Source organism: Lissotriton helveticus, chromosome 1_2 (assembly GCF_964261635.1).
Source record: "Lissotriton helveticus chromosome 1_2, aLisHel1.1, whole genome shotgun sequence".
Lineage (NCBI taxonomy): Eukaryota > Metazoa > Chordata > Amphibia > Caudata > Salamandridae > Lissotriton > Lissotriton helveticus.
Genome location: NC_136058.1, coordinates 328138434 through 328159396, shown reverse-complemented (window position 1 = coordinate 328159396; position 20963 = coordinate 328138434). Strand labels below are relative to the sequence as shown.

The following is a 20963-nucleotide window of genomic DNA, read 5'->3' as shown; positions in this document are numbered from 1 at the left end:
TGTATAAATTAAACAATAATGGTGAAAGGGGACACCCCTGCCTTGTGCCTCTTTGAACTTGTATTACAGAAGAAATATTACAATTGATCAAAATTCTAACTACCGGGGCATGATAGATGGCTGAAATAACCCTACAAAATTTTCCCCCCAAGTTTGATTTCTCTAAAACAATAATCAAGTAGATCCAATTGACCCGATCAAATGCCTTGGTGGCATCCAGTGTGATAACGGCCAAGGGTATCTTGTAAACTGTCAAATTATAGGTTATATCTTGTATGCCTCTTCCTCGCACAAAGCCCTTTTGGTCCTGATGTAACAAACCACTCATAATACTATTCAGTTTCTCTGCTAAAACCTTAACAAAGATCTTATAGTCCAGGTTAAGCAGAGAGACTGGTCTATACAAATCACACTGGTTCGCTGGCTTAGTTGTCTTTAAAATCAAAACCGGCCTTGAGGGAGGCATATTCTCACCCTTATCAAAAATATAGGAGAACAACTTTTCCATTATTGGGATCAGAACTTCATCCAGAGATTTATAAAGCTCAGCCGGAAGGCCATCTGGCCTTGGCGCCTTGCCTTTCTTACACGACACTATTGCCTTCCTAATCTCAGCCTGGGATATTGATTCATTTATGTTTTTGTAAACATAATCAGGTTTTCATTCTTGGGTCCTAGTTCAAAGAATCAGGTTCTGTAGAGACTCACACACGTAGAGTGAATCATCATGGAGGAAATCATCTTTTGTGACAATTATCCAATATTCAAAATGTATGGCTAATTCAGGCACATGAGAAGGACTAAAGGGTGTGAGGTAGGGGTTCACAAAATGCATATAAAAACCTAGAAACCATTAGATTGTGATGGCTCGCAAATGGACTGCATTGCTTTTCTACTCTGAAAACATACAGAACAGATTCTGGAAAAAGCCATTAGTGTGTTTCCTGTGCGGGAAAGGAGAACATCCGTATTTGTGGGACTTGTGCACGCTGTTTATGTGCATTGTGACCCTGTTTCTCTGCCGTTGATTTCTTTCACTTTGAGTCAGTTATCCCAGTTTTAAAGGAGGCTCCTAGCACCCCCTGTCGAAAGTGCACAAATGGGCACACAATCGCAGAGTTTATTCTTGTGTGCTTCCCAGTCTACTCAACAACTCCCAACAACTTTCCAGAAACCTGAAAACACAAAAAACATACAGAAACACCCTTCTTTGTAACTGATGGGCCTTGGGCACTCCGCCCATATTGTTGGTTGGTGTGTATCTTTCACCACTGGCTGCATGCAAGCATTTAGCTTGCCAGTGTAGTTGGGTCATTCAACTCTCAAAGCAGCTATATGCTGACTGCTCTGTCCCGAAAAATTATATATTAAATTGATTGCCGCGTTCTGCCTGTAACCTGCCCGCCACAGGTTTGAATGCTTGTCACTTTAGGATACAGGCAGGTAGCAGCGCCATATTAACCAGGCATACTTTCCAGCCATACATTTAATTCCACAAATTCGTGCATACCTTTTACTAGGATTTCCTATGCACGGTTGTAAGCCCATGCAGAGATTTTGTCAGCAAGCTCAGCTTTCAAAGTAAACTCTTGCGAGTCAACATTTTCACGCAAATGTGGGGTACAAAGTTTGTGACATTTTCCATCAAAATTTGCTACGGTTGATTGTTGTTGTATAAAATAACCTTTAGTATTTATATTACTATTACTGCATTCACCTCATCCTAGCTTTAGTGCATACACCCTTGTTTTGACATCTCCAGTTATTTGTAGGAAACATATTTTAATGCAGTCAGAACAACAACTTTGTAGTGTATTGTATTCTTGGTTGTTCTTCGCTCGTGCTTAGAATACTTACCTCAGGAGCGCATGTCTGCGCACATGCACAGAATGTATACATGTATTCTTTTGAATGTGGAGTCGCTCTCAGAAGCCAGGTGTCCGTTGTGTTTGTCCAGTTGCTGCTTGGACTCCTGGCTGATGAGACGCTCCTCCTGTGATTGGAAACCTACCAATAAACTTCTATTTGGATTACATTCCTTCTCTGAAACCTTATTATAGACGGATTGTCTTTTACATATTGGCGACGATCGGGATTGTTTCCATCACCGACCCACGCAAAGGATTTATTTTGGCTGGTTTTATCTTGTCAAATTTGGATTACTTCGTCATTCCAACACACCTTACTGGTGTTCAGAATCAACTGGTTCTTTGGAATATATGATCGAGTTTAGTACCTTGGAGGAGCGAGCTTGAGATTGCTTTCTAGACAATTTTATTTTATTGTGTGCCGAATTGGTTGGTGGCGGAAGACGTTTGCCTGAGTGCTGAGCCTACGGTGGAAAACGCCATTCAAGGACTTGTACTTTTGGTTGGTGTTGGGGTAGTCTTCAGATTTTCGAAGTCCTTGAAACTTGGCATTTCGCAGTGTTTTTTTTTAAATTACGCACTTACCGGTCTCCCTGGAACACCGGCATCGCGTCTTCAGAACACTCTCAACGCGTCTTCAAAACGCCATCAGCACACCCTTCTCATGGAACTTTGAGATACGTCAGCTCAGTCTTCGCCTGGAACTCTGGGATACGTCGACATACGTCAGCGCAGTTCTTGCCTGGAACTCTGGGATACGTCGGCATACGTCAGCTTAGTCCTTGCCTGAACGCATGGAATTCTGAAGTTCACGTCTACGACGCTGCGCACGCTCAGCTCGCACACTCAACTCAGCTGTTAGCGCTTACACTTTATCGGTGATTTAGGCGTCTGCTTCTCTGCGTGTGACCTCAGCGATTCACACGCCTCACAGACAAGCGGTTAACAGCCGTTATTTGAAGCTGAATTTAATGAAATTTTCTTTGCAGCAACTCGTATTATACAGGTTTATGTTTTACTTATATGAAATCTGTTTTTTTTAAACTCAATTGCATGTTACTTCTATGAAATAACCTTGCTAAAATATCCTTGCTGATTCTAATTTCGTATATTTAAGCAATATGGCTTCAGTTAGGGAGGTCACACAACCCCCTCCTTTCCTGGAGAAACCTGGAAAACCTAAGTTGTTGTGGTCTGAGTGGTTTGGCTTGTTCGAAAATCACATTTTAGCAATTGATGCATCTGATTATTCTACTCCTAGGAAGTTTGCCCTTCTGTTTGGCAGTCTAGGATTAGCCGCACAACGCATTTTTAAGAGTTTGGTACCCATTCCACCTCCAACTGGTTCAGGAGATAGAGGATGGAATGTTTATGTAGAAGCTATTGCCAGATTGGAAAAGCAATTCGAAGAATCTCCTAATATCATGCTGGAGAGACACAATTTCTTTAAAAGAAAACAAAAGGAGGATGAAAAAATTGACGAATATATTTCAGCATTGAGGGTGTTAGCTATTACCTGTGATTTTGGCCCCTTGCTTGATAATTATGTTCGTGATCAATTTGTGTTTAACTGTTCTTCTTCCAAAGTGAAAGAAAGAATCCTTAGCTGCAAGAATCCTTCATTGTCTGAGGTTATTGATCTTAGCCTTAGTATTGAAAGATCAGTAACTTCTACCAAAGCCATGGCAATAGATGCCGTTACTAAAGTTAATTTTATTTCAGATGATGCGTCTGAGGATGGTCTATATGCTGTTTCTAGTAAAGAAACGAAGGAGAAGTGGCAAAATAAGACTAGTGGCAATACGAATAAACAAAGCTTTTGTTTTAGATGTGGATCCAAATTCCACATTGGGAATTTTAAAGGGTGCCCCGCTATGAACAAACGTTGTGTTTTATGCAAAAAAGTGGGACATTTCCAAAAAGTTTGCAGATTTCAAAAGAAATCTGTCAAGGTCAACTACGTAGACATGGATGAATGTAATGACACCTTAGACAATCTCATGTTGATGGTAGAGTGTGACGACTCTGAACCTATTAAAGGACCTTTGTGTGAAGCCATGATAGACAATGTGAAGTTACAAGTAATGGCTGACTCTGGTGCTCCCATTACTATCCTTAGGGACTCTACATTTTTTGATAAATGGGGAAAGGATGTGAAATTAAGTCAATCGGATGTGAATTCAAAAGCTTTCGGTGAGAAGGATATTGACATGTTAGGCTTTTTCTTAACAAGTGTGGAGGTTCTGGGTAGATCCATTATTACAAAAGTCTATGTGGCGATTAAAGGAAAAGATATAGTAGGTTGGAAAGACCTCGCCAAAATGGGCCTATATCTTGTCCCAGGGGATGAAAATCCAATCAAAATACGTGACTTTCCTATCTGTTTTGTGGAGGATACAAAAATCAATAGAACTGATTTACTGAGTGAGTTTAAAAATGTGTTCAGCAACAAAATTGGCCTCGTGAGTGGGGCAGAGCACAAAATTAGACTCATTCCCGGAGCATCCCCTGTTTTTCATAAGGTTCGCCCCGTTCCTCTTAGTGTCAGGGCGGAACTTAAAAAGATGCTTGAGGATTTAGTTAATGACAAAATCATAGAACCTTCAGAATCCTCCCAATGGGTTGCGCCCATCGTCGTAGCACGCAAGAAAAATAATGATATCAGGCTATGTGCGGACCTCAGGGGTCTCAATAAAAACATTAAAATTGACTGTCACCCTCTCCCAAAAATCCAAGAGCTATTAGCAAATCTGGGTGGAGCCAGGTGGTTTTCATTGTTGGACTTGAAGTCTGCTTACCATCAGATTCCCTTGTCTAAAGAGTCCCAAGAGTTAACAACCTTTGTGACCCCATTTGGAGCTTTTAAGTTTCTGCGGCTCCCTTTCGGGTTAGCTTCAGCAGCTAGCGTTTTCCAAAGGTTAATGGACTCTTTGTTTGGGGATCTGGTGGGGGTACAAGCATATTTGGATGACATTTTGATTTTCGCGAAGACAATGGATGAACATAATGTCCTACTTATTAAAGTTTTGTCCATTCTGGGTAGTAGAGGTATGACAGTCAGGGAGGACAAGTGTAAGTTCGGAGTGTCTGAATTAGAGTACTTGGGTCATTCAATTTCGAAATCTGGCATTAGACCTAAGTTTTCTGTGGTTAGGGCTTTAATGGAAGCTAAACCTCCAAGCGATAAAGACGCCCTGCGTTCGTTTCTGGGCCTAGCTGAGTATTATGCCAGATTCGTAGAAGGGTACGCTCAGGTGGTGGAACCACTGAGGTTACTTCTTAAGAAGGGTGAAAAGTTTGTTTGGACAAAAGATTTAGATGAGACTTTTGCTAAAGTCAAGGATTTGATTGTCTCTGCACGTTCTCTTCAGGCGTTTAGGGATGATTCCATGTGCATTATTGCAGTTGATGCGAGCATGAAAGGTCTTGGAGCTGTGCTATGTCAGCAGGTGGAGGGCAAAGAACACACGGTAGCCTTTGCCTCTAGATCTTTGAAGGACTTTGAAAAACACTACAGTACAATTGAAAGGGAGGCGTTAGCCTGTGTGTGGGCTGCACAAAAATTCAAGATGTACATCTGGGGTCGCAAGTTTACGATGCTATCTGATCATAAACCCCTGTCTTTTATTTTTAGCAAAGTTTCGGGTACTAATAGCCTTTCTCCTAGGCTGACTAGACTAGTTTCTAAACTGCAGGAATTTAATTTCGAGTTAAGACACATCGCTGGGGGTAAAAACTTCAGAGCAGATTGCTTGTCCAGGATGTTAATGGACAAGGATGATGAGGATGACTTGATTGAGGAAGATGTGGAGTGTGTGTCTATGGTGGATGCTATTGAGGAGTGGAATTCGGTCATTTCTGAAAAAGATTGGAAAGAAGCTAGCGAAATGGATGGTGTTTTGTCCCAGGCTTTGGAGTTTTCAGTTAAGGCTTGGCCGGAAATTAGGAACCTATCTGGGGACCTAAAGAATTTCGCTCAGGTGGCAGAGGAACTCTCAGTCAAAGATGGAGTTTTATTGAGAGGCGATAAGTTTGTCCCTCCCAGTGGTTTAAGGAACACTATTATCAAGTTAGCCCATGAGGGTCACCTTGGTGTGACCAAGACTTGTATGAGAATCAAAACTCATTATTGGTGGCCGGGTATGGACTCACAGGTAAGGGCTACTGTGGACAATTGCGAGGAATGTTTGTTGTCTGATAAACACTGGAAGACTCATCAGACCCCATTACAAACTTCTCAATTTCCAGGGATGGCTTGGGAGAAGGTTGCTTTAGATTTCTCCGGTCCATATAAAGTCCTTCCGGAGGGGAAGAGGTACCTTATCTTAGCAATTGATTATTTCTCAAAGTGGATGTATTATAGGTTTGTAGAGGCTCCAGATTCAGACAATACTATTACTTTCCTGGAAAGATTGTTCCTGCTGGAAGGAGCCCCTCGAACCTTAGTAACTGACAATGGAACCCATTTTGTCTCTGACAAGATGCGGAAATTTTTGAGTGTGCACGATGTGAAACAGTTGAAAGTGGCACTTTATTCACCCTCGTCTAATGGTTTAGTGGAACGCGGCAATAAAGTGTTGAAAGAAGGAATACAAACGGCTCTAGCTTCTGGCGTGGATGTATTTAAGTTTTTGGAAAAGAAAATTTGGAATTATAATGTTTCTCCCCATTGTACAACTCAAGTATCCCCTTTTCAATTGTTGAGGGGTAGGGAGTTTCATTCTCCTTTATTTCCTGCTTGGTTAAAGAAAGTGGAGGGTGACCAATTTTCTCCAATTAGAGATAACATTAACTTTTCAGTTAAACAGAAACAGACAGTAATGAAGGAAAATTATGACAGATCAAAATGTGTTAAAGACATTCAAATGTTGGTGGGGGATTGGGTTATGATAAAGAAACCCTATAAAGTAGCGAAAGGTTTGTCTATGTTTTCAAGTCCGGTTCAAGTCCTTAAAGTTAGTAAAAATGCTGTTTTCCTGGGGGACAAAGGTTGGTGGAATGTGAGACAATTGGCAAGGTTGACTGCAGACCAAGCAGCCCTCATTTCTAAAAGAAAGAATTTATCCTCCCAAGAGGGTTGTGATTGGTCACATTGGCTTCATCCAAAACCACTTGCTTCATCCAAAGATTACTCCCCTGCACAAGATCCTGTAGTTTCCCCGGTTGTTCCCTCTTGCAGCCGCAGTGGTCGCATTAGAAGACCCCCTGCGAGATATAACGAGTTTATACATTTCTAATTGTTTTAATTATTCTATCGTTTTCTTTTCTGTATATTTACATAAGAGGGATTTTCTCTTTTTTTTGTTTATTTGCATAAGGGGGAAGGTGATGTAGTGTATTGTATTCTTGGTTGTTCTTCGCTCGTGCTTAGAATACTTACCTCAGGAGCGCATGTCTGCGCACATGCACAGAATGTATACATGTATTCTTTTGAATGTGGAGTCGCTCTCAGAAGCCAGGTGTCCGTTGTGTTTGTCCAGTTGCTGCTTGGACTCCTGGCTGATGAGACGCTCCTCCTGTGATTGGAAACCTACCAATAAACTTCTATTTGGATTACATTCCTTCTCTGAAACCTTATTATAGACGGATTGTCTTTTACAAACTTGCCTTTAAAACACAGTCCCTACCCTAGTGCGACGTAATCACACATTTCTTTACCTTTTAAGTCGTTACAGCGACTTGCCTTATGGGGAGTGTTGTTGGACTGGTGATGAAAACCTTCCCTACTGTTGCGTAGACAGGAGTTAGAATAGTAATTTATTCTATTACGAAGTGCAGCAACCCCTAAGGCAAATCGTTGTAATGACTTGGCTGGTAAAGTAACGTAACGTCACAGTCTGGTTAGGTAAGGCATTGTAAAGGCATGCAGGGTAAACGCATGCAGGGGTTTCATCATACAACTGTTGTTTACGTATTGCTCGAAGCTCTGCGTTTTCTTTTTCTTATTTAGGTTTTGCCTGCTCAATACTTATGCTATGCTTGTTTGGTTTGTCCTCTGCCCTTCACCTAATCTCCCCGTGACTGCACTCACTTCAAGCATTCTTGTTGAATGCATGTTTTTTTTCCTCTGTCTTCCGCACTTTACCTAATTTCCCCACTTTATAGTCCCCCAGTAAATGCACCATATGTTGCCTCTCTCAATAAACTAGTCACAACACTTTTACAGAGTTTCAGTAGCTTATATTACACAACGGCTCACCAAGGTAACACTTACATCAACAAAAAAAGTGTTATTACTTACCTGGGCGAAACCTATTGCATTTACCAATGCTTGTTTTAATCCCTGTAGGATGTCTTGGTGAGTAATTCCACCGGACAGTCTGTAGGGTTTTGTACTATCCCTGCAGAGCGTCTCCTGCTTCTTCTAGGAGTAGCCCGCCTATGTCTGGGTCTTTTTTACATGTTTTTCCCATAGTAGTGGGGGTGAAGGGAACCCACTGGTGTCAGCAGTTGGAGGTATATTTATATTCCTATGCATCTCTTTTTCCTTTTCTTGCACTCCTTTGTTGTTATTGATAGGTATATTGTGGTCACCACTCGCCTTCGATGGGGGGCTACGCAGGGTAAGCGTTCGTAGCGGCTAGAGTCTGTAGTCCATATGGCCTGATCGTTAAGTACGCCCTTGAAGACCACTTGCAGCCTGACCGCCGCTCCTCTCAACTCACTAGGAAGAATTTAACGGTAGCTGTCGCTGGAAGGGGGTGCTTGGTGTCAATGTTGTGGCTCTTGTGAGTCTGCCTGTAAAGACCCCGTGGTTAGGGCAGTAGGTCACACTGACGCAGTGTCTCACTTACTTGCTTCATTGGGTGTAGGGACCTTTATCACCCCCACCCCGCAAAGGTATAACTCCGCCTCCTGACATCCTGTTATGTGGCTCCTATAATAACCCATGTACATGTCCTGTGTTGCCTGTATTACTTCATCCAGGGCTCAGCTACACCCCCTCTCCTCACACATTTCTTATCAGGCCCAGTCTGTTCCCACCTCGGGTCCACTCTGCAGCCCACCTACCAGTCCGCCTTTGGTGGCTTTAAGTCAGTATGGGCCCCACAGGCTAATATTAGCAATGTTGATGTGGTGGGCTATACCGGGTTGCTCCGCACAAGTATTGAAGTGCTCTCTATCCAAGGACAGCCAGTGAGTGGTGTTCATCGATGCAGTCCAGGACACTCCCGTCACTTTCACCTGTGGAGGAGGTTGCACTGTAGCTCTCCGCATACCGACCGCAGCGCTTGTCTGCAGTGCCAGGCAGCTCCGTGATGGGCTCCACTGGATTTGGGTTTGCACTAGTTTAGCCAGTGTGTGCCACAGCCAGGGGACAAGTCCTAACCAGCATTGGTAATGCAAAGGTCCCGCATTTACGCAAGTTTAAGCTATTGGCATTGTAAATAACAATGCCTTTTATTTAGGTTTTAAAAACGGAAACAGAAATAAACGGCATTGTCATTTGCAATGTCAATAGCTCAAACATGTAAATGCGAGACCTATTGCATTGCAAATGCTTGTTATTTATGTAGTTCTTTCAGCATACCCTAAACATCGGCCTTGATAACTCCTGAAGATCTCCACCTATCACGTTCTCTTCCTATGTCTGTTCTGCTGTATAGCTAGCCCTCTTCAAATAGGCCTCACCACCATATTTGGTAAGAAATTTATGAGACACACTGTGTACAACAAACATTTTCTTTTCTGATGTACGGCTGTGGTTATGAGTGATATGTAGAGGAAAAGGCAAGAGACCTTAAACATCTTTTCAGTAGCACTTCATGTATCCTGAAAAATAATCCTTCTATTTTTTGTCATTGGTCACCACATGATTTGTGCGATCACTGAACACCACTCTTACCAGCACGGGCCGCTTCTTCCTCACGGTCTCTAAATAACTTCACTGCCTCCTCTTCTTGAAGCCTAGAGCAATCCAACAATATTAGAACTCCATGGAGTGAATCTCTATTTCAGGTTTCCTCATATAACAGACGTACCCTTAAAAAGGTCCTTAGCTGGCAATACCCTGAGTATTTGGGACCCACAAACTGTTCATTACTGACCCCATTTCTCCTGCAAGTGTTCAAATCTGAGCTCAAAAAGTGCCTCTTGACTAACTTCTATGTTTGATCCTTTTTTTTAAGAACAAACCCTCAGAGATCCTCCTTTTTAGGTCTCGTCCTAATAATTGCGCGATAATAGGACGAGAGTATAGAGGCTCATCCAAGCTCTGAAACTATTGCGGATTACGTCGAGTGCATGTGCACATGCACGCGCTTTTTACCATTTGCTCCCCGAGCCGCCTGCCTCCGAGAGCTTGACTTCAAAGGCATCCAGTCCCCGCCCCCTGCTTCACATTTTTCATGGCCGCCAGGCTGTGTCTCCCATTTCTCCCCCCCCCCTAATTATTTACCCCTGCTGTTGCTGCCCAATGCCTCCCCACAGGAATGCCAAGAGCTTGTTCATCCCTGTTATCTGCCTTTATGTCACAGCTTATCTATCTTTCTTTCCCGCCTTCTTTCTCCTTTTTCTGCGTTCCTCTTGCTTGTTGTGGCTCAAAGTCTGATGACTTTAACAACAGTCTCGGCCCCCCAAATATAGTTCCGGAGCCCAACACTTGCAAGCACCGGCACAAATTAAGCCCTGCACGGCCCCGCCATCAAGATTTGCAAAGAGTGCCTTATTGCAGCATTGCGATGATGAAATTAAGGCCCTTTTTTTGTAAATGGAAAAGAGGCGGCTTTACCGTCGGCAGTAATGCACCTTTGCCTACCACGCAGTTCATCCTTGCACCATTCCAGGTGCTGGCATGGCCTCTCTTTGGCCCGGATGCAGCATTCAGGCTCCATTTGCTGAATTCTAGACTCCCTCCTCCATTGCCCAGAGGCGCTGACAACCCTCCGCCATCGCCTGCTCTTTACACTCGCCATGACTCATGAGCATGCTGGGCCTCTAATTCGAGGGGAGGAGGCTGACACCCTGTCCCCAGCAGGCCGCTTCCTCGCCAGACTGCACTGTTTACTGTAGCTGCCGCTTGTTTTCACTTTTTAGAAACGCTGCAACCAAACAGGACGTGTTTATCCGATATTTTACTTCCTGAGGCGTAAAATCTTCTGCGCAGAAACGCTTCTAATATTCTCACCAAACAATAGTGAGTAAAGATACTCCACTGCCCACAACAGAAGAACTGAAATGAGGGATGCGCGGCCCCTCTTATCTCTCTCTTCCCTCTCTCACCTCCCTCTCACCTCAATCTCCCCTCTCCTCACTATCCCCGCTCTCCCCTCTCACCACTCTCCTCTCACCACTATCCCCTCTCACCACTCTCCCCTCTCTCCCCCTCTCTCCCCTCTCCCCTCCCTCTCCCCTCTCCTCACTCTCCAATCCCTCTATCCCCTCCTCTCTTTCCCCTCTCTCCCCACTCCCCTCTCTCCTCACTACCCTCTCTCTTCATTCGCCTCTCTCCTCACTCCCCTCTCTCCTCTCCATCTGACCTCTCCTCACTCTCCCCTCTCCTCACTCAACCCTCTCCTCACTCAACCCTCTCCTCACTCAACCCTCTCCTCACTCTCCGCTCTCCTCACTCTCCTCTCTCCCCTCTTATTCTCTCTCACCTCTCTTCTCCTATCTACTCTCTACCCTCTTACCTCTCTCCTCTCGTCCCACTCCCCTCTTCGCTCTCTCCTCACCCTCCCCTCTCACCACTCTCCCCTCTCCCTCCCCTCTCACCACTATCCCCACTCTCCTCTCACCACTATCCACTCTCACTACTCTCCCCTCTCTCCTCCTCTCTCCCCTCTTCTCCTCTCTCCTCCTTTCTCCCCTCTCACCACTCTCTGCACTGTCCCCTCCCCCTCCCACCACTCTCCCCTCTCACCACTCTCCTCTCACCACTCTCCTCTCACCACTATCCCCTCTCACCACTCTCCCCTCTCTCCTCCTCTCTCCCCTCTCTCCTCCCTCTCCCCTCTCTTCTCCTCTCTTCTCCTCTACCTCTCCCCTCACCTCACTCTCCCCTCTCCTCACTATCCCCTCTCCTCACTATACCCCTCTCCTCACTATCCTCACTCCCCCCACTCTCTCCTCTCTTACCACTCTATCCTCTCTCATCACCCCCCCTCTCACCACTCTCCCCACTCCTCACTCTCCCCTCTCCTCTCTCTCTCCTCACTCTCCCCTCTCCTCCCTCGCCCCTCTCCTCACTCTCCGCTCTCCTCTCTCCCCTCTCTTCTCCTCTCCCCCCTCTCTTCTCCTCTCCCCCCTCTCTTCTCCTCTCTCCTCTCTTCTCCTCTCTCCCCTCTTATCTCTCCCCTCTCCTCACTCTTCCCACTCTCCCCTCTCACCACTCTCCCGCCTCTCACCATTCTCCCCTCCCTCTCACCTCCCTCTAACCTCAATCTCCCCTCTCCTCACTATCCTCACTCTCCCCACTCTCTCCTCTCACCCCACTCTCCACTCCCTCTCTCACCTCCCTCTCTCCTCACTCTCCCCTCTCACCACTGTCCCATCTCACCACTCTCCCCTCCCTCCACTCTCCCCTCCCTCTCTCACCTCCCTCTCTCCCCTCTCCTCACTCTCATCTCCTCACTCTCCTCTCTCCTCCCTCTCCCCTCTTCTCTACCTCTCCTCTCTCCTCACTATCCTCACCCCCCCTCACCACTCTCCCCTTTCACCACTCTCCTCTCTCTCCTCACTCTTCTCCTCTCTACCTCACCCCTCTCTCCCCACTCTCCCCTCTCCTCTCTCTCCTCTACCCTCCCCGCCCCTCTCTCCCCTCTCCTCTTCCCTCTCTCCTTACTCCCCCCTCTCTCCCCCCTATCTCCTCACTCTCCCCTCTGCCTCTCTCCTCATTCCCTCTCTCCCCTCCCTCTCTCCACTCCCTTTATCCTCTCTCCCCTCTCCTCACTCTTCCCACTCCCCTCTTTTCACTCTCCCTTCTCCTCACTCTCGAATCCCTCTCTCCCCTCCCTATCTTTCCCCTCTCTCTTCACTCCCCTCTCTCCTCACTTCCCTCTCTCCCCTCCATCTCCCCTCTCCCCTCTCTATCTATCTATTGCCCTCACTCTATCTATCTATCTATCGCCCTCACTCTATCTATCTATCGCCCTCACTCTATCACCCTCACTCTATCTATCGCCCTCACTCTATCTATCGCCCTCACTCTATCTATCGCCCTCACTCTATCTATCTATTGCCCCCACTCTATCTATCTATCGCCCTCACTCTATCTATCGCCCTCACTCTATCTATCGCCCTCACTCTATCTATCGCACTCACTCTATCCATCTATCGCCCTCACTCTATCCATCGCCCTCACTCTATCGCCCTCACTCTATCGCCCTCACTCTATCTATCGCCCTCACTCTATCTATCGCCCTCACTCTATCTATCGCCCTCACTCTATCGCACTCACTCTATCTATCGCACTCACTCTTATCTATCACACTCACTGTTATCTATTGCACTCACTCTTATCTATCACACTCACTCTTATCTATTGCACTCACTCTATCTATCACACTCTCTCTATCTATCACATCACCACAGCATCACTCAGCACCACAACAGCATCACTCAGGGGCACCACAACATCACTCAGAGCCACCACAGCATCAATCTGTGCAACCATTCAACAACAACTGGTTCAAATATGTTCTCTCAATGTTTCAAGCTTTATTACAAATGTCACAAAAAATGTTAATATTTCACTTCTGTTCTTATATTTTTGTCATAATTAAATACACTGAACATAATCTTCATAAGTTATTTACAAAGGTTTAAGCTATTGCTGTTATAAATTACAATAACTTTTATTTAAGTATTAATTAATAAAAAAATTAAAAGCTATTGGTATTTGTAATATCAATACATGTAAGTTACGTAAATACAACACATATTGCATTACAAATGATATAGGTGTCACATTTGCAAAAATTATAACTATTGGCATTGTAAATGACAAATTAATGTAGCTATTTTTAAAACCAACACATAAATAAAAAATGTGTCATTTACAATACCAATAGCTCAAACTTTCCTAATGCGAGACCTATTGCATTGCAAATGCTTGTTCTCCCTTCTGCCTTTTTCTCTTCTCACTTTTTTATTTTCTGCAGTCTGATTATGTTCTCGTCCCAGGATGCACTTTCCATTACATATATTGCTTGACTGATCAGAATTTAGATTTTCTTAAGTGTTCAGTGTTGATAGCTCTAAATTTTATTAGACACAAAGGTGAGTATTATGCATTACTTTTCTTGGTTTCTCTATATAGCAGCCAAGTTATATGTAGTAACAAAAACACTGCAGTTCCCAGAACCCATTGGAATTCATAGCTGCAGAATATTAAACCAGGTGAGCTGTCATGGCACACTACTTATGCACATCTTCTGTTTATGCCTCAAAAGCACCTACCTACTCTTTTTGTACCTCACAAGCATCTACATGTGCATCTGCTCTATTTGTAACTCATACGCACCTAACAGCAACTCCTCTGTTTGTAGCTCCTAAGCTTCTACCTGTGCGTCTCCTCTGTACCTCATACACACCTACCTGTGCACCTCTGTGGATACCTCATATTCACCTACCTGTGCACCTCCTCCTTTTGTACCTCATACACACCTACCTCTGCACCTCCTCTGCTTGTACCTCATACGCACCTACCGGTGCACCTCTTCTGTTAGTACCTCATAAGTACTTGCCTCTGAATCTCCTGTTTTTACCTCATAAGTGCGTGCCTATGCACCTCCCCTGTTCATACCTCATAACTGCCTGCCTACGCACCTCCTCTGTTTATACCTCATAAGCCACTACCTGTGCACCTCCTCTGTTTGTATCTCCCAGATGAACTTCTAAAAATGAAGCTTGTGATCCCTGTACTGCCAATCATGGAGTTGCTTCCTGTGGTTTGGCTAACAGTGAGCCCTGTAGATTGAGTCTGCAGATATTGGGGAGTGATGGGAAAGTGATGGAAAGGAAATGTAGGAAACCTAGATTTAAGAAATGTCCAAAGGCGGACAATGGACACCTTCTCCCGCTTTGCCATAGGCCGATCCGGCCACAAAATAGCCCTCTCGGCACCTTTGAAAGGAAAAACAAGCATAGCCAACATGTCTCGCCTTTGGGACCTAATAAGCGTTTAGCCATGCAGCACATTATTCTGGGTCATGTAGTCTGATTCAGAAATACAAATAGAGCCAACAATAGAAAGCCCAAAAATGTGATTGGGATTGCAGGCCTAACCTTGGACTGTTTTCTCCATATAAGTGAGAATGCCTTAATTCATTAACTGTTGCAGTTCTGCAGCCAGGGTGTTTTCCCACACAATCATAGATTTGCTGTATTTGCCACATAAACCATCATCTGCAGATTTCGACAATAACTGTTTTGTTTATAGCGCAAACATAGTGTTTCCGCACAGTGGAAGGCCCTTCACAAAGGTTTACTGGTCACCTTTCCGTTGCTTGTTAATCTTCTTGGGTGTTAAACTGGTACTAATTAGGTGAAAACTTTACCCAGAAAGTGTTAAAATGCTAACTTTATTATAAATCCATATGTGCAGGGAAACAGGAAAATGGTTGCGCAGGGAATGATTTTGCATCTGTCGTGGATTGACACTCAGTTTTTCAGTTCATGACGTCCCTTACCTGATGAAGTGCACTTATGCCATAAATGTTGGTGTTATTTAGTAGGCTGCTCCCACCTTTACCCTGTAGCATGGCCTCAGCATCTTCCAGGTCGCCATTGAAGCGAACGGTCTGGGACTTACTATGGAGAACAGGAGGGGACAGGAACAAAATTAATACAGACAACAGGAGGGAGCGGGAAGAAAGTTAACACGGCCAACGGGAGGCGGGCGGTAACAAATTTAACGCGGACAACAGGACGGAAACAAACTTAATGCGGACAACAGAAGGCGGCGGGAAGAATGTTAACGTGGACAACGGGAGGGGGTGGTATTAAAGACAACACAAACTCTGGCGGGTGGGGGGGGGAAGAAACAAAGGCAACACGGATGGCCTCCATAATAGTAGCAGAGCTCAGAACAGGAAAGCGTAGGCAAAAGAAAAAGTAGTGCGCGGACACTATATATTGCCTATTTCTAAAGGATCCAAGTTGCAGGGCCAGTCGCCAGGATAGGAACAAAACAGCCACCAGGCGTGACAAATGTACTCTATTTGCCAAGGAGAGAACTATGTAATTTATAAAGGAAGCCCAAGCAACTAATTAAAAGATGTGGGTGTGTAATGGGTGTGTTCAAACTCCACAGAACGATTATAGCATGCCTCACAGACCAGCAAATGCATGCTGCCTCTTGGCTAAACCTATTAAGCAACAGTTTAATATGAACACATCTGTTGGCTGTAGGGATCTGTCAAGTCAGTTATATGTTGTGATGGATTCAATCTATTAAGAGCTAAATGACTGATACTGCTGTTGGTTGTGTGCCTCGCCTATACTCATAATGCAAAGGTAGGTAATCCAATTAACAATTTGTTCTGGAAGGAGCTGCTGATTAAAGTGCAACAGGATCTGAACTTTATCTGCTTTAGGAAGCATCAAAGAATCTCTTGTTTGTGTAGTGTCAGAGCCAGAAGTAGGCTGTGTATGCTGCTCTAGTCTCAGGGAGATGGACAGATATTATGGCAATAGCAAATCCACCTCCAGTCACGATAATGTTCCAATCTTCCAGGTTTGAAGAAACAAGAAATGCTTGAGCCACCCTCAGGGGGTTGGAAAAGTTCCAAAGATAGCTTAACGAATAGTAAGGTTAAGAAAGGAGTTGGCACATTAACTGATCTAATATGAACAGGAAAGGATTGTGAAGAGAAGTCTAAATGGAATTACCTTTGTTAGTTCCTGAAGAGTTAACCTTTTTATACACTTCCCCAAACTTAAGTAAGAGCATAATGTCCTGATCCCGCTCTGTGTCCACAATCTGTTCTTGTTAAAATGAAATATTATCCATGTGCATCTACCACAAGCTGGACCTGTAGCACATTGGTGCTCAGTGAGCGCCCTTTCTTTACTGGTAAATCGTCACCTTTTCTCAAGGAAAGATGTGACGTGTTCAAAGACTTTTTAGTTCAATTATCTGTGTATGGTGAAATATCTGTGTATGGTGAAATATCGCTTCAAAGATGGTAAAGAAGAGATTACTTTTTCATCTAGATAAAAAAATACGTTTCCATTTAGAAATGTTCAATCTCTTTACATCCAACAGGAAACAAATCTTGAATGCACAAAATCAGTGCAGTGGTCAGCAGGAACCTGAACATAAACTGATCCCGGAAGAAGGAGTCCAGGGCAATTCAGTGGATGTAAAAGTCTAATCTGTGCACCTCCCCGCCACACGACTAAGAAATGACCTCTAGAAAATTAAGGAAACAGCAATAACATACCAGCACCTATATAAACAGGTGTCCAATGCCAGCACTGATCGTGTGATCCGTATGATGTGGTTTCAACAGAGCTTTGCTTTCTAAAATGAGAACAGATCACCATTCAGTGCTCTGAGTGTATTGCAAGCTCTTTCTGGCCAAACCACAGTGACACAATGGCACAACAGAGTGGAAATAAAAAAAAATGAAGGGTAAAGGAAAGAGAAGTTATACTATCTACAATACAGAGTACTGTTCCAGTTTGCATCAACCAGGAGGAGAAAGCATTGTAAACTCGCAATTGAGCAAAACCATTATCCTATCTAAAGATGCAATCACCCAAAAACTAAGCTGTATACATATTATGCGTGTGATAAGTATTTAGTGACCATCTTACTTTATTGGTAAATCAGAAATCAAAGGTGCAAAATACCACACACGTACAGGGAGTATGATAATAGCACAAGTGGTTTATCAGCCATGTTTCAACTTCAGAAACCACAGTCAGGGGATGTAGAAAAATATATGCCTGACCCAGAGACACCTACCAAGAGAGAAATATCCTACACACGCAGCAAGAGCTTTACTTTGGCATCAGACCTAAAGTACCTTACAGGAGGAAAAAAAATCAAATGCCCTGAATGTTGGAAAAGCTTTGTTCAGTTATCAACATTACAAAGGCATCAGCAAACACACAGAATAAAATCATACAAGTGCAGTGAATGTGTGAAGGGCTTTAGTCGATTATCACAGCTACAAAGACATCAGCGAACACACACAGGGGAAAAACCATTCAGGTGCAGTGAATGTCTGAAGAGCTTTGGCCAGTTATCAACCCTAAAAACACATCAGCGAACACACACAGGGGAAAAACCGTACCATTGCAGTGAATGTGTGAAGAGCTTTAGTCAATTATCTCAGCTCCAAAGCCATCATCTAACCCACACAGGGGAAAAGCCATTCAAATGCAGTGAATGTGGAAGTAGCTTTAGAAGTTTATCAAACCTACAAAAACATCAGCGAACACACACAAGTGAAACGCCATTCAAGTGCAGTGAATGTGTGAAGAGCTTTAGGCTATTATCACACCTACAAGGACATCAACGAGTGCATGCAGGGGAAGAGCCATTTAAGTGCAGTAAATGTGGGAGTAGTTTTAGTCACTCAACACACCTAAAACGCCATCAGCGGACGCACAAAAAGGAAAAAGTATTCAAGTGCATTGAATGTGTGAAGAGCTTTAGTCGCTTATCACAACTACAAGGACATATGCGAACACATACAGGAGAAAGACCATTCAAGTGTAGTGAATGTTTGAAGAGCTTTAGTCAATTATCAAACCTACAAGGACATCAGCGAACACACACTGGGGAAAAAACATTCAAATGTAGCGAATGTGGGAAAAGCTATAATTCTTTACCAAGCCTAAAACAACATCAGCGAATGCACACAGGGGAAAACCTATACCATTGCAGTGAATGTGTGAAGAGCTTTATTAATTCATCACACCTAAAAGAGCATCAGCGAACGCACACTGGGGAAAAACCATTCAGTTGCAGTGAATGTGTGAAGAGCTTTAGTTTTTCATCAAGCCTAAAACGACATCAGCTTACACACACTGGAGAAAAGCCATATCATTGCAGTGAATGCACAAGTAGTTTTAGTCATTCCTCAGCTTTAAAGAAACATCAGAGAACACACACTGGAGAAAAACCATTCAAATGTAGCGAATGTGTGAAGCGCTTTAGTTCTTTATCAAGTTTAAAACAACATCAGCGAACACACACTGGGGAAAATCCATACCATTGCAGTGAATGCACAAGCAGTTTTAATTGTTCCTCGATATTAAGGAACCATCAAAGAACACACACAGGAGAAAAACCATTCAAATGTAGCAAATGTGTGAAGAGTTGGAGTCAGTTATCAGGGCTACAAAGGCATCAGCGAACACACCACACAGGGGAAACCATACCATTGCACTGAATGTGGGAGGAGTTTTATTGACTCTTCAGCATTAGGGAAACACACACCCTCTCTGAACAAACATAGAATTAAGGATAGAAATGCAGGACATTTGGCAGGGATTAAGTACATCAACAACAATACTGACCCATCTGTGGACATACAATGGAGCAACAAAAATGCAGTTGCTGTGAGATGAAGGAATTACAGAAAATGATAAACTGACAATTATGTGGAACATTCACGTGCCAGATGATAGAAAACCAGACTAGTCAGAATAAAGAAAAGCAGAGATATTTGAAGGATTATAAAAGTGTATGTAACAAATTGGATTATTGGCTGTAGAGGGTGAACACTCTGTTCTTATAATAATCACAGTCCTTGTCAGGGTGAACCACACATTTCACTTATTAAAGCTGGTTAAGCAGATAGGCTAAGCTTGGGGTATTGTATAAAGTATTCATATATCACTCTAATAGTGATAAAGTGAAGACAAGAAGAATAAGAATCCCAAACCAATTTAGAAAATAGAAGATATTTTATTAAATAAACATGTACCAAGATAACAAAAATCCAATTAGTAGAATCAATTTTATGAGTTTTTACAGTTTTAGTAAAACATATCACCAAAAGGCGTGAAGCACCAATTGTGGATATCTGATTGCACCAAACCAGGACAAAGCAATAGGTTCAGGATGACTGTGATGATGTATGGGCCAAATCAATGACCAGGTTCACCCCATTGGAAGTTTTACCTTGAGACTTTGGTGCGAAAACAGTTCAGCGGGGCTCCGCAGGGCTCTGTGTAATCCTGTCATGATGATTTGGATCTTTGGACCTGATGAAGCCACCGCTCAGGAACTGTGCGGTGCAGTAATGCAAGACTGTGTCACCCTGGTCTGGTGAACCGCTTATTGGAAATTGTGAGGTGCTCCTACGTGAGGATCTGCATTTGGCCTGGTAAAGCCGAAGGTCGGGAGTGCACAGTGCTGTGATGCAAGTCTCTGTATTGCTGTACATCTGGTTCGGTAATTCTGCTGTTCAGGAGCTGGATGGTGCTGTGTTGCGAGGCCCTGTGTCATCATGCGATGGGTTAGTTGAAGCCTTCAGTTGAGCATTGAGGAGTACACTATGATTCCAGCCAAGGGTCCAGGACTTGGAGGACAACAGTTGGTGTCAGGACTCAGTCCCATAGAGACCATCAGAGTATAATCTGGGACAAGTGAAGGTGTTATTTCTTTTCAACTTTTTCTACTTGATCCTGTTCCCATGAGTCTGAACAGTCTGAACAGGATCAAATCCCATCTAATGTAGAAACCTTCTGAAAGTGCCATTGTCAAAATAGTAGGTTAAAATCTAACTTTACTATTAAAGATGATTTTAAATTACAATTTACATGAGTGGAAGAAGTATTTCTCTAGCTGTTCTCAAGCTGTTGTTATCACTTATTAAATATAATAAGGTAACCCACTATTAATATAGAGAAGGTTAGCCTTGCCACAGTAAAAAACAACTTTAGGGGGCTTTTCAATTGCACACATGGAGAACATAAGTGCACATGTTCTGTTTGTTAAATACCAGGCTCCCTGCCTAAGAAACTTTAGTTCCTACCTTAGGAGAGCTTGGTGGCCACACCTCTACAGTTTAACAGCGGGGAAGTGGAAAAAGCAATCTGCGCTACAACTAGGAACAAAGCCCCGGGCCCAGACGGGGTGCCAGCTGACCTTTATTTACATTCCCCCAAACTCTGGGCTGGCATCCTGGCCAA

The 20963-nt window shown here is 43.8% G+C and overlaps 2 protein-coding genes across 2 annotated transcripts in view; both read left to right on the top strand.

The window, feature by feature from the left end:
• The window catches only part of LOC144802820 (uncharacterized), a 128378-nt gene that overhangs the window by 71072 nt on the left and 36343 nt on the right, over positions 1 to 20963 (top strand). The window lies entirely within an intron of this gene.
• On the top strand, positions 17455 to 20521 carry LOC144807883 (uncharacterized). Its single transcript, XM_078673493.1, has one exon. The coding sequence runs from the start codon at positions 17714 to 17716 to the stop codon at positions 19214 to 19216; it is 1503 nt and encodes a 500-aa protein (XP_078529619.1). The 5' UTR covers positions 17455 to 17713; the 3' UTR covers positions 19217 to 20521.

Bases quoted from the DNA above. Each gene is read 5' to 3' on its own strand.
- LOC144807883 (XM_078673493.1), top strand. From the start codon at position 17,714: ATGTTTCAACTTCAGAAACCACAGTCAGGGGATGTAGAAAAATATATG.